This window comes from Anopheles bellator, chromosome 2 (genome assembly GCF_943735745.2).
Source record: "Anopheles bellator chromosome 2, idAnoBellAS_SP24_06.2, whole genome shotgun sequence".
Lineage (NCBI taxonomy): Eukaryota > Metazoa > Arthropoda > Insecta > Diptera > Culicidae > Anopheles > Anopheles bellator.
This window is the reverse complement of record NC_071286.1, coordinates 15,205,669-15,217,671: the sequence shown is the minus strand read 5'-3', so window position 1 is coordinate 15,217,671 and position 12,003 is coordinate 15,205,669. Positions and strand designations below refer to the sequence as shown.

General features: G+C 49.2%; 5 protein-coding genes across 6 annotated transcripts; 3 read left to right on the top strand and 2 right to left on the bottom strand.

Annotated features, from left to right (window-relative positions):
* The first annotated feature begins 645 nt into the window (after window positions 1-645).
* On the top strand, window positions 646-4,688 carry LOC131210072 (V-type proton ATPase 116 kDa subunit a 1-like). The gene is made up of 7 exons (XM_058203267.1): window positions 646-832; window positions 1,562-1,722; window positions 1,798-2,322; window positions 2,474-3,853; window positions 3,915-4,104; window positions 4,166-4,337; window positions 4,401-4,688. The coding sequence occupies exons 2-7, from the start codon at window positions 1,606-1,608 to the stop codon at window positions 4,495-4,497; spliced, it is 2,481 nt and encodes an 826-aa protein (XP_058059250.1). The 5' UTR covers window positions 646-832; window positions 1,562-1,605; the 3' UTR covers window positions 4,498-4,688.
* Window positions 4,689-4,794: 106 nt separating this feature from the next.
* Window positions 4,795-7,009, bottom strand: LOC131210075 (CUE domain-containing protein 2). Its single transcript, XM_058203269.1, has 6 exons — window positions 6,837-7,009; window positions 6,530-6,707; window positions 6,297-6,441; window positions 6,011-6,227; window positions 5,766-5,935; window positions 4,795-5,700 (listed from the first exon to the last, which is right to left on the bottom strand). Exons 2-6 carry the CDS (start codon window positions 6,693-6,695, stop codon window positions 5,508-5,510), a joined length of 891 nt encoding a protein of 296 aa, XP_058059252.1. The 5' UTR covers window positions 6,696-6,707; window positions 6,837-7,009; the 3' UTR covers window positions 4,795-5,507.
* A 162-nt stretch (window positions 7,010-7,171) lies between these two features.
* On the top strand, window positions 7,172-8,554 carry LOC131210073 (p21-activated protein kinase-interacting protein 1-like). Its single transcript, XM_058203268.1, has 2 exons — window positions 7,172-7,338; window positions 7,419-8,554. The coding sequence occupies exons 1-2, from the start codon at window positions 7,264-7,266 to the stop codon at window positions 8,523-8,525; spliced, it is 1,182 nt and encodes a 393-aa protein (XP_058059251.1). The 5' UTR covers window positions 7,172-7,263; the 3' UTR covers window positions 8,526-8,554.
* An 85-nt stretch (window positions 8,555-8,639) lies between these two features.
* On the bottom strand, window positions 8,640-11,020 carry LOC131210076 (deoxynucleoside kinase). 2 transcript variants are annotated; one of them, XM_058203270.1, is made up of 5 exons: window positions 10,874-11,020; window positions 9,429-9,762; window positions 9,249-9,367; window positions 9,041-9,192; window positions 8,640-8,984 (listed from the first exon to the last, which is right to left on the bottom strand). In XM_058203270.1, exons 1-5 carry the CDS (start codon window positions 10,935-10,937, stop codon window positions 8,832-8,834), a joined length of 822 nt encoding a protein of 273 aa, XP_058059253.1. In that variant the 5' UTR covers window positions 10,938-11,020; the 3' UTR covers window positions 8,640-8,831. The 2 variants fall into 2 exon arrangements, with proteins under 2 accessions (XP_058059253.1, XP_058059254.1); XM_058203271.1 differs by lacking the exon at window positions 10,874-11,020 and adding an exon at window positions 9,831-9,959.
* A 319-nt stretch (window positions 11,021-11,339) lies between these two features.
* Window positions 11,340-11,966, top strand: LOC131210077 (U1 small nuclear ribonucleoprotein C). The gene has a single exon (XM_058203272.1). The coding sequence runs from the start codon at window positions 11,401-11,403 to the stop codon at window positions 11,857-11,859; it is 459 nt and encodes a 152-aa protein (XP_058059255.1). The 5' UTR covers window positions 11,340-11,400; the 3' UTR covers window positions 11,860-11,966.
* The last annotated feature ends 37 nt before the right edge of the window (window positions 11,967-12,003 follow it).

The window sequence follows — 12,003 nt, the reverse complement described above, 5'->3', positions numbered from 1 at the left end:
CCAGCTTGAAAAGCCAAATCTCAGACACCAAAAGATTAAGATCCGTTCTGAAACAATGGCCACCGTATCGCCGTATGACATCACCCATTTGGTGTCAAGCGGTTACAATTAGTGTAAAATGTGTTTGTTTCATAAACATTACACGTGTTTCGACTCCTTAAGGCACATTTTACTGTTCCACTTGAAGCAACTGATAAGATCTCCATCTGTGTTCTGTGCGTTGGTAGGTAAACATTTGCTCCTCCAATCAACACCTGTCCCCGGTAGCGTGGCGTTGTTCAAGAATACTTCAGATGAGGCTCTCTCACCACGCACTCACACGATGGTGGGCCATCGCCTCGAACAACCGGAACAACAGTGCACTTCGCGACACCCGAAGGGGCTTTCGATGGCCTTCCGCTGCCTCCATTCGAGTGACCTTCCGACCGCGCCAAATCTCCTCCGACGGCGGGCGCCGCAGTCGTCTACATTCGACGCTCGTTAATCCAACGAGCGCGCGCGCGATAGTATTCGATCGTTTGTACGCGGACGCGGACCGTTTGTGTGCGCGTTCGCTCTTTCGGTGTAGTAAGACCGATCGTAGATAAGCTTCGTGGGACCACTCATCACTTTCAGTCAGCAGCCCCAGCAGCGAGCGGACGATCACAGCCTCCATCACATGATGCTGATCGGCGCTGCTTGTTTGCGGTGAAAATTAGCGCACGTCTACGGGCGACCAACAGGATCGCACTCCTTCACGATTGACACCTTCGATCGAACAGCGCCAGCATCGAAACCAATAGAACCACCACCACCACCACGTGATCGGGTTTCAGTTGGCCCGCCTGGCTAGGTAAGCGCCAGCCTCATAGGGAAAAAACTAAACAAACAAACGACGTGCCTGGAGCTTCGCTGCGAGCCTCCTCACGGTGCTAATAAGTCCGGCCCCGGGGCCGAAAACATGCGGGTGGTGCGCATACTAAAAGTGATCACGCGCGACATCGGAACGGCTCGGATCGGTGCTCTAGGGTGGGGTTTAATCGTAAACTGCTGGCGCTCGAAAGCCTCCGGCGAGCGCACGGAACTGGCAGACCCTGCTGGTCAGTTGCACGGTGGCACTCTTCCGGAAGACTGCAGCAGCATTCACCGACCGACCGATCGGGCGATTTATCCTTGAACTTTAGCCAATCGCGAACCGATCGTGACCGTGAGCGTTTACGACTCGTTCCTCAGATTTTTCGTGTTTTCGTGGCGTTGCTGGAGTAAGTGCGTGATAAAACTGGCCAAATTGGACCAATGGCCTCTAGAGGGTTCTGGCCGTTTAGCAGGGAGAGAGAGAGATAGATTGATAGATTGAGAGTGGATTGTGCGGTGAATTCGATAGCGCTGGTGGATAAAACGGTTTATTTTTCTGCGATCAACGGCGGGGTCACGTGGTGCACCGTGGTCACGGGTTCTAGCAGCGAGCTCGGGCTCGCGATCTGTTGTGTTGAGCGAGTTAATTTTGTGAAAATGACCCAAACAAACGACGTTGCGTTACTGTCTATTTATTCTATCGCTCTCACTCTCTCCGATTTCCCAGATCCTTCTCTTTAGCGTTCGGCCCGGGGCTGTAGCGACCACGCCATGGCGATGATGTTCCGCAGCGAGGAGATGGCACTCTGCCAGATGTTTATTCAGCCGGAGGCGGCCTACACGTCCGTTTCGGAGCTGGGTGAAACGGGTGCGGTGCAGTTTCGGGACGTACGTTATCCCATTTCCGACCCGATTGGCCGCGGTTTGGTTCATTTAAACGCTGTTCTGTTTCGCCCAACGTAGCTCAACGCAGACGTGAATGCGTTCCAGCGGAAGTTCGTGAGCGAGGTGCGGCGCTGCGATGAGATGGAGCGCAAGTTGCGCTATGTCGAGGGCGAGGTCAAGAAAGACAACGTCCACATACCGGAGTGTTCGGCCGACGAGTGGCCCCGTGCTCCGAACCCGCGTGAAATCATCGATCTGGAGGCGCGGCTCGAGAAGACGGAGAACGAAATTCTCGAGCTGTCGCAGAATGCGGTCAACCTGAAGTCGAACTATCTCGAGCTGACCGAGCTGAAGCATGTGCTCGAACGCACGCAGTCGTTCTTTTTCGAACAGGAAGTGATCGTGAGCAGCGATGCCGCCAAGAGCAACCTGATCGCCGAAGATCCGAGCATGGCGCAGAGCCGCGGGCGGCTCGGTTTTGTGGCCGGTGTGATCCAGCGCGAAAAGATGCCGGGCTTCGAGCGGATGCTGTGGCGCATCTCGCGCGGTAACATTTTTCTGCGCCAAGTGGAGCTGGAAGAGCCCCTGGAAGATCCGGCCACGGTAAGCGACTGTTTGCGGTTGTCTCGATAACCGGTGCTAATAACGAGCTCCGCGATTCGTTAGCACACTCGTGCTAAGCGATAACACCACGGATACCGTCGGCGGATGGTGACGCAAAAATAGAATAACCAATCCGAAATGTCTATTGCAGGGCAATGAAATCTTCAAAACCGTCTTCGTTGCCTTCTTCCAAGGCGAGCAACTGAAGGCTCGCATCAAGAAGGTTTGCACCGGGTACCATGTGTCGCTGTATCCGTGCCCCAGCTCCGGATCCGAGCGCACCGAAATGGTGAAGGGCGTGTGTACCCGGTTGGAGGATCTGAAGATGGTCCTGAACCAAACGCAGGATCACCGCTCGATCGTGCTGTCGACCGTCGCCAAGGAGCTGTTCAACTGGCGCATCATGGTGAAGAAAATGAAAGCAATTTACCACACTCTGAATCTGTTTAACATGGACGTCACGAAGAAGTGTCTGATCGGCGAGTGCTGGGTACCGGTACCGGATCTACCGAAGGTGCAGAAGGCCCTATCGGATGGTTCCGCAGCCGTGGGCAGCACCATACCGTCGTTTCTGAACGTGATCGAAACGAACGAAGCGCCACCGACGTACAATCGGACGAACAAGTTTACGCGCGGTTTCCAGAATCTGATCGACGCGTACGGTATTGCTTCGTACCGGGAGGCCAACCCGGCTCTCTACACGATCATCACCTTTCCGTTCCTGTTCGGAATTATGTTTGGCGATCTGGGCCACGGTATGATCATGGCCCTGTTCGGCCTCTGGATGGTGACGGGCGAGAAGAAGCTCGGTGCTAAAAAGTCGACCAACGAAATCTGGAACATTTTCTTCGGCGGACGCTACATCATCCTGCTGATGGGACTGTTCTCGATGTACACCGGATTCGTGTATAACGATGTCTTCTCCAAATCGATGAACATCTTTGGATCGGGGTGGAGCATCGGCTACAACACGTCGACCGTGATGTCGAACAAGGATCTAACGCTCAATCCCGGTTCGAACGATTACGAGGCCGAAACGATTTACCCGGTCGGGCTGGATCCGGTGTGGCAATTGGCCACCAACAAGATCATCTTCCTGAACTCGTACAAGATGAAGCTGTCCATCATTTTCGGCGTGGTGCACATGATCTTTGGCGTTTGCATGAGTGTGGTCAATCACAACTTCTTCAAGAAGCGCATCAGCATCGTGCTGGAATTCATGCCGCAGATCATCTTCCTGGTGCTGCTGTTCGCTTACATGTGCTTTATGATGTTTTTCAAGTGGATCGTCTATACGGCCAAAACCGATTTCCAGCCGCGTACGCCCGGATGTGCACCGTCAGTGCTGATCATGTTCATCAATATGATGCTGTTCAAGAACACCGAACCGTTCCACGGGTGCGAGGAATTTATGTTCTCCGGTCAGAACCAATTGCAGCGGGCGTTCGTGTTCATCTCGCTCATCTGTATCCCTTGGATGCTGCTCGGCAAACCGTTGTACTTGATGTGCAAGAGGAAGAACGCTTCTCCCGTAAGTGAGAGGGCATATCGTGGGGTCGATCGTGGAGTAATGATTAGTGGTTTCACTTTAGACGCCAATTCCGAACAATGGAGATGTCCCGAACAATACATCCAGTTCAAAACCACACGACTCGCACGACGATGAACCGATGGCCGAGATCTTCATCCACCAGGCGATCCACACGATCGAGTACGTGCTCAGCACGGTATCGCATACGGCGTCGTATCTGCGTCTGTGGGCTCTTTCCCTTGCTCACGCCCGTAAGTAGAAGTGATGCCTCAAGTAGTTGGCTAGTTCTAATCGCATCCTACGCCCGCCCAGAGCTTTCGGAGGTCCTGTGGAACATGGTGCTGTCGATGGGCCTGAAACAAACGACCTACAAGGGAGCGATCATGCTCTACTTCGTGTTCGGTGCCTGGTCACTGTTCACCCTCGCCATTCTGGTTATGATGGAAGGGCTGTCCGCCTTCCTGCACACGCTCCGTTTGCACTGGTAAGGCCATTCGGTTTTCGCAATTGGGTCGTTCGTTATCGATTGTTTTCCTGCACTCTCCAGGGTCGAGTTTATGAGCAAGTTCTACGAAGGTCTCGGCTTCGGCTTCCAGCCGTTCTCGTTCAAGCTGATCATTGACAGTGACGAGGATCTGGAGTAACGCAGGGATTGGGACCTATCCTAGCTCCGTTCACACTGCACCCCGTAGTATTGTTTTTCTTCACCGAGGATTGTAGGTTCGGTTTACCGAAAAAGTGGCTCCGTTTTACGGTTTCCATCGAACAATAAAGCACCCAGTTAGATTCATGGGCTCGGTATAGTGCACACTCGGCACACGTATTACTATCTCGAGCAAACATAACACTACTGAAAGCGTTGCGTTTTGCTTGGCCGATGACTTTATTCTACCGACTACCAGCTCGGAAGGGTTCGGGACGAAATGGGAAACAAAAAACAAACAGAAATATTATCACCATCCGTTTTTTGTATGTTTATCCATCAAATACTTCGTTATACACTCACTTCGATTAACTTAAACTTACGGAGGAAAGTGGGAATGCACGGTAAAAGCCATACGCCCTGTATGTTTCCGTAGCCAGGAACTGAACGTAAAACCGACCACGAAACACATCCGAAACGGACCGTTGCTGGGCACGGAACGTAAAAAAAACAAAAACGAAACAAATCCTTCTGCGGCATCGGTTCCACTAGTTGATACGATATTTTAAGTACGGCAGTCGTTCGATAAACGTTGTGCCTGACTAACATACAATACAAACAGTTTGTACAACTATAAAATACGGTGAGAAATAAGGTAGCTTCCTGTTTTGCGCGGCACCAAACTTCCGGTACTACAGTAAGGTGAACTTATCGGACCGTTCAATTCATTATGCGAATTGGTTCGTGGTTTTCTGCTTGTTTCGAGAAGAATGACTAATAGTCATGGTGGTGGCGGTGTCATCACCGTACGGGGAAGGGTTGTCCAACGCGTGCCGACCGACTGGCGCGCGAGCAGTGGGGAATACTCCGTGCACTGGCCTCTGCTCGCGCACCGTTTCGCCACTGCGACGGGATACTATTGTTCGTCTGCTCGCGTACGTTCACTACAGCTTCAATGAAGCTTGGGGCGTTTCGCTATGAACTAGTTAAATTATAGATGAGTATCATTAGTTACGGACAAATAGGTTTCTTAGGTTTCTTAAGCTCAGTCTCTTCTTCGCCGCCCCGGCGAGACACCTCCGTGTAGCGTTCGCCTTTGAGCGAGACAATCTTGTTATCGCGATACCGGATCAGCTTCTTCGGTTCGACCTTCGGTGCGACCGGTTTATACTCTCGGTTGTCCTCCTTATCGACGTACGAGTACCTGAAAGAGCACCAAACCTCAGTTACAACATCCTGGATTGTTCTCTCGCTCGACGTAACCCTTACTTCGAGATGATACGATTTTTCAGCTCATGCTCGTCGATGGTCGGGTGCGGCTTGTTGGCCTGAATATTGTGGGACGTTCCCTTCAGGCTTTGGCCAGCCTCCTGGCGGTGGAGGAGTATCTGTGTGGCGCGATCTACATCCCCGTTCGCAATCAGGATGCAATGCTTAACCTGTGCCAATAAAGGAACGCGGGAATCAGTTGCAGTGAACCGGCTATCGATCATCAGCTATCGTCATCGACGTGCCTCAATAAACGAACTATCGGGAAACATCTCCTGCAGCACTTCGCATTGCTCGGCAAACAGATCGAAATTGGGCCCTTCGGTCGATCCTCCGTCACTGTCGGAAAGACGATGGGTTCGCTTGTGCACATCGCTCCCGAGCACTTCCCGGTCGCTGCTTTCGGATGAATGACGACCGCGCAGCTTTTCCTCCGGTATCATATCGGCCAGCGACAGGGAACTAAAAGACAAGTAAGAAACAAAAAAGTGTATTTTCTGCGCCAACCGTGCCCCACTCACGAACCCATACTTGAGCGATAGGTTGCCCGATTCTGCGCTGGGAATCTGATTCTTGTTTGAGATTTTATTTTCCAGCTCGAAAATCCACGCACACACAGTCGCCGGTTCAATGTTAGCAAAGTCGTTGAAATACGCCGACATCATTTCGATGAAGCCTACACCGGGAAAGGGGAAACCAAGATTTGCCGGTTTCCGAAGGCACACATAGTACGAACCACCACCGCACAAGGCCTGTAAACTTACCTTCAACATCGAAGCACGGATCTTGGGATGCTTCCTCGAGAATTGATATTACGTATGAGAGAACGATATCGTCGACTATCTTTAAATCCGCCTGCGGAATGTGTTTCCGGATGAAGTAAAACAAACTGTCCTTAACCAAGTCATGGTGCTGCTCGATGTTGGTCATTGGTTTAGTGTGCTGCAAGCGGATGGCGAACAACGTACCGAGATAAGCAAAAAATGCAAAAAAAGGAAAAAAAGACACCGACACATCCCATCCGACTGACTGGGCAGAAGAAGAGGGTCGGAAAAAATCGATAATTCTTACCGCCCCTGGGTTTTCGATGAGATTCGTTCTCCCGACACTTGTGCGGTTTACTTTTGCAAGCTGCGTCACGGATTTTACAGTAGAACGTCCAAGGAACTCGGTGGATCAATTTTCACAACACGGCGCGATATACTTCGACAGATATTTCCAGAACCAGTATCCGATCCTGATGGTCAAGATTTGTTATTTTTTGTTAATCCCAAACATCCAAACAAAACCAGGGTTGCCAGAAGATAAACCCGTTCCTAGCCTAGCTGTCAGGCGCAATGACAGCCGAACCCTTTGGGAACCGCTTGGAAGAGCGGCACTGTGTGACACGCTTGAACATCACAACATCGAACGCACGTTTTTCCTGCGGTGAAACGGGAAAGTGTTTCTGTGCTTTACGTTATTCGTACCGAATCCGGTCGGTGCCGGTACTTTGACTATGGCCGGCATGGAAATCGTTGTGGGCACTTACGAACAGTTTACTGTTTGTTACCGTGCCGAACCGTCCAGGAAAGTATGTTCTCGGTGCTGATCGGTGCTGATCGGTGCTGCTCATCGTTCGATGATTAACGATTGTGCTTTTCTTGTTCAAAGGATCCAAGTAAGCTGTACTTCAAGGAAACATTTGCGGCGCACCTTCACACATCCTCCGTGCGTTCGATGGCGTCCCACGGGAAGTACCTAGCGACCGGGGGAGCAGACGACAGAATATGTCTACTAGACGTGGAGCGCGGTACGCAGATCACGGAGTTTCTGCACCACGACGGCACAATTAACACCGTCGCCTTCGCGAAGGACGGAAGCCACTTGTTTGCCGGGTGCAGCGATGGTGACATGTCCGCCATCAGCATGGGTCGGCTGGCCGTTACGCGAACGTGGAAAAATGCACACAAAGCGTCCGTGCAAAGTATTTCGATTCATCCGCAGGGCACGCTGGCGCTAACGTTGGGTGCTGACCTGACCCTCAAAACATGGGATCTGGTTTCGGGTCGAACACTTTTTACGACGGCACTGCGGACGAATGCCAAATACGGTAACACCGTATCCGATGTACAGTGGTCGCCGGACGGTGATCATTTTTCGATTCTTGGAGCACGCGTGGTCGACGTGATCAGCGTGGAAACGACACATTCGGTGCGCACGGTGAAATGTGATACCAAACCGACCGTAATCTGCTGGCTGTCCGACGACGAGATTGCCGTGGGCCTAGAAAGTGGACATCTGCTGCTTTTCAACATTCACAGCGACGAACAGCAAGAGCAGCTACCGATCTACGATACCCGTGTGAAGGCGATCGCTAGCAATGGATGTTTCATTGCAACCGCATCGAGTGCCGGGGACATTTCGCTGTGGCGTCTAGAAGGTTCTGATTTTACGGAAATTTGCACCCAACAGAGTGGCTGTCGCCCGATTTGTTTGGTGCTGAGGAGTACAGAAAGCTCCAAGCGGACGGATGCAGGTCCGTCTAAAACGGTCGCGGTGGAAGAAGCAACGGAGCCGAGGACCGTGAAGATGGCAGCAATTGCCACGAAAGTAGCTCGCGATCTTGCACGGGTGGTGGTAGAAACCGAGGATCCAGTTGAGTTGGCAGCGGTTCAGCGCAAGCGAAAGCGTCTAAATGAAAAGGGGAAGAAATTGAAGCAAACGAAAATGAAGGCCATCGGAATGAAGAAAAAAGAAAAGATCAAAAAACAAAAATGAAAATTTCTTTATCAAAATGTGTAAACGGACCAGGCTGAATAAAGATAATTTCACCAAAAGCAAATATTGAAACGCTCACTTCTGCAGAAGAAGAAACAACTTGTACGAGAACCGTTACATTTTTCATTTGGTCATTTTTATTTAATCACACTTGGTTCTAAGTTAATCAAATTTTGCTAGCTAGTAAAACACACATCCTGCACTAAACAAACCAATTCTATCAATGTATAATCAATGGTTTTATATGTAAGTTAAAGGTTATTAAGAGTATGGAAATACAATTTGTAAAAAGCCATGCCGCCCAAACTATAAATCGGTTTTGGTCAGTTTGGAAGGCGACGTAAGAATGGCGTGCTGCTGTGTGTTCTCGATTAGTATGGGCTTCAAAATGCTCATTTCGGAGCGCTCGTACTCCGTGCCGATTGTGTTCAGATCAAGATCAGCATTCAGAACTAGAACCTACGGAATCAAATGAAATTAGCGGCTCGTCTCGATTAAACGTCACACGATCTTACCGGTGCTGGGCGAGGGGCTGTACCGTGTACTAGCCAGTTTTCATGAAGCTCGTGTAACTCTCTGAGGTACTGAAGAGGAACGCAGCTTTCCTCCGACCGGGCACGCTTCTTCATGCGCTCGTACACAATTTCTGGACTGCTCTGCAGGTAAACTGTAGAGAACGGAAGACAATAAAGGCGCCACGTCTTTCTCCGCCCACTTACTCACCAATTAAGTCCGCCTGAATATGAATATTGCAGCAAATAAATTCGTACCATTCCTGGAGAACATTGTACATGCCATTATGCAACGTGCCAGAGGCGAGCATACTCTCCACGAAGCAATTTCTAAAATGATAATTAAATCATTAAGCGAATCTATGTTCGCCACGAAGCTACGCTAGCTTACCGTGCACTGAACAACGACCGCTCCATCAGCTTTACCGCCTTGTCCGTCTTGCTGGTGTGCCTGTCGAGCATCGTCAGAGTGACGTACGTTTGGAATGGCATAGCCCATCGGTACGCTTCCTTGTACATGAGATCCAGCAAATTAACACCGCCACAGTTACGCCACTTTTCCACCGGCTCAGTCAGCAAGCAGACATCGTCAAACTTCTGGAAATGGTTCAGGAATGTTGTTTTCCCGCTGCCAATGTTCCCTTCCACGAACACGGTGAACGGCTTCTTTCCCTCAGCGCCCAGCTTTTCGTTCGATATCGGGGGCATGTTTAGATCGTTCCGGCCTGAGAGAAGTAAGCAAACAGAAACACTTTACATTTCTCTCAACACAGATATTTGCCAGAAAACGCACCGAGCACTGGATGATAGAACCACACACAAGTATTAAACTTTATACTTAAGGACAAAAAATGCGCACTGAAAGTCAGGCGTAGTCAAAAACAAGATTATTGTGGATGGGAGTCGATCGACACGCACGCAGAGGAAAAACACGAATGAGGGAAAACTCGGATTGGGCGCGAAAACGCACACCCCAAGATGCGTTAAAACCCGCCAAAACCTGCGTCAAGTTGCGCGACACAACCATTGTTTGATCTTGTCGCACAGTGTCATATTCGAGATTTTTATTTTTGCTGCCAATGAGCGCAACGAGACTAGTGATAGAGCAACTTACTGATGTTAAATTTTAATTTTAATTATTCAATTGTAAACGCCAGTATAAGCTTTAAACAGAGCCTCAATTACCTTATCGTTCAAATTTATTCTGTTAACGAATGTTTACCAATAAAATTGTGGTTATGACTTCGAGCTCAGTACTTCAAGTTATGGACGGTCAGTCTACGAACGAAAAATTTCTTTTACTTCACAATTGTACCGTGAGATCGATTTTTCTATCCATTCTATCGATTTTTCTTCTATGTTTAATAATAGTTCAATTATTCTACAGCAAAGTATTAATTTAGAGAGGTGATGAAATGAATGACAGTCAATGCAACCTTCGCTTTGCGGACTGTTTTGTCCTTGATGAAACATTAGCTTCTTTTTGCACTAATTGATTCAGCGAAATGTTTTCGTTCGGCCACTGTTTAGCAAAATGAGGCTCAAAAACTAAATGCGAGAAAGAAATACATGGTTTGTTGAGCATGGCGCTTCGGTTTGATCACTATTTTGATTTTTTCCACAATTTCTCTCGCCACATTTGTACAACCCTTAACAATATACTTTTACTTCAAATCATACAGAATGAACTGCCGATAACATTTTCTATCGTAACTCACTTTCAAAGCATCTATCTTTTATTAACTGGGAAAGGCTTTTGAGGCAAACGTGATTATCCGTTTGAAAAAGCCGGCTAAAATTATGAAACACACTGTCGATTGTACGAGCTCGTCTTACCGAATCGACCGCCAACGTATGAACTGCATGATCTGGCCATCAGACGGGATGTTCTAGCCAACATTTCGCGGCACTGCTTTGTACAAGAATTTTCATGAATATACGGAAATAGTTTCAAAGAAACTTTCAGCAAACAAATTTGCGTCTTATCAGACTGGTAAATCGCTAAGTAAACAAGCGGCTGTCAATTCCGAGGTCCTTACACAGAATTGATTCTGCGGTGTGCTCTGAAGGTACATAGAAGCAGGCTGAGAGTGGAAATAAGCTCAACGAAAAAAACGTTTAATTGGCAGTTTCTTAGTAACAGAAGAGTACTCTTTTTATTTAATGCCTTAAAATCGCAATGATCCAACGAATCAACTATTTATCTTTTCTTTCTTTTCTAAATGCTCAGTTCTCCCAGCCTATAGCTACTGACTAAACCCTGGCGTCGGCTTGATGACAGCTCAGCTACGGGTAATCGAAAAGACCAAACATTGCAAGCATTATTTTGTTTAGAATTGCAGTGAAGAAAACAGTTCCGTGCGATGCCAAAGTATTACTGCGATTATTGCGATACGTACCTCACGCACGATTCGCCGAGTGTTCGCAAAACACACTGCACCGGACGGAAGCACAAGGACAATGTGAAATTCTACTACCAAAAATGGATGGAGGAACAGGCGCAGCATCTCATCGACGCGACGACCGCTGCGTACAAGGCTGGAAAGATTGCCCAGAATCCGTTCACAACTGGGCCACCGAAGCCGAACATTAACATTCCCCCGCCGACGATGAATATGCCACCCCGGCCCGGCATCATCCCCGGTATGCCCACCGGGGCCCCGCCACTGTTGATGGGACCCAATGGACCACTTCCGCCACCGATGATGGGAATGCGTCCACCGCCGATGATGGTTCCGACGATGGGAATGCCTCCGATGGGCCTTGGCATGCGCCCACCGGTGATGAGTGCGGCGCCACCGCAGCTTAACACGAAAAGTTAAAATTGACTCACCTTCGTTTCAATATCACCTAAGCTTAAGAACGGTACTTGAAATTTAAAAACCCTCAAATATACGTGCTGATATCGGATCTGGCCGATACGCAACATACACACATACACAATGAGTAGTTTTTACCCGGACATT

What these genes read in the sequence shown, in the direction of transcription:
- LOC131210072 (XM_058203267.1), top strand. Translation starts at nt 1,606, where the DNA reads ATGGCGATGATGTTCCGCAGCGAGGAGATGGCACTCTGCCAGATGTTT. An exon ending in GTGCGGTGCAGTTTCGGGAC is followed by an intron (nt 1,723 to 1,797) that starts GTACGTTATCCC and finishes CGCCCAACGTAG; the next exon opens with CTCAACGCAGACGTGAATGC. An exon ending in CCCTGGAAGATCCGGCCACG is followed by an intron (nt 2,323 to 2,473) that starts GTAAGCGACTGT and finishes TGTCTATTGCAG; the next exon opens with GGCAATGAAATCTTCAAAAC.
- LOC131210075 (XM_058203269.1), bottom strand. Translation starts at nt 6,695, where the DNA reads ATGACCAACATCGAGCAGCACCATGACTTGGTTAAGGACAGTTTGTTT. An exon ending in TCGGGCAACCTATCGCTCAA is followed by an intron (nt 6,228 to 6,296) that starts GTATGGGTTCGT and finishes CTTGTCTTTTAG; the next exon opens with TTCCCTGTCGCTGGCCGATA. An exon ending in CCGATAGTTCGTTTATTGAG is followed by an intron (nt 5,936 to 6,010) that starts GCACGTCGATGA and finishes TTATTGGCACAG; the next exon opens with GTTAAGCATTGCATCCTGAT.
- LOC131210073 (XM_058203268.1), top strand. Translation starts at nt 7,264, where the DNA reads ATGGCCGGCATGGAAATCGTTGTGGGCACTTACGAACAGTTTACTGTT. An exon ending in GTGCCGAACCGTCCAGGAAA is followed by an intron (nt 7,339 to 7,418) that starts GTATGTTCTCGG and finishes TCTTGTTCAAAG; the next exon opens with GATCCAAGTAAGCTGTACTT.
- LOC131210076 (XM_058203270.1), bottom strand. Translation starts at nt 10,937, where the DNA reads ATGTTGGCTAGAACATCCCGTCTGATGGCCAGATCATGCAGTTCATAC. An exon ending in ATACGTTGGCGGTCGATTCG is followed by an intron (nt 9,763 to 10,873) that starts GTAAGACGAGCT and finishes TACTTCTCTCAG; the next exon opens with GCCGGAACGATCTAAACATG. An exon ending in TATTCAGGCGGACTTAATTG is followed by an intron (nt 9,193 to 9,248) that starts GTGAGTAAGTGG and finishes CGTTCTCTACAG; the next exon opens with TTTACCTGCAGAGCAGTCCA.
- LOC131210077 (XM_058203272.1), top strand. Translation starts at nt 11,401, where the DNA reads ATGCCAAAGTATTACTGCGATTATTGCGATACGTACCTCACGCACGAT.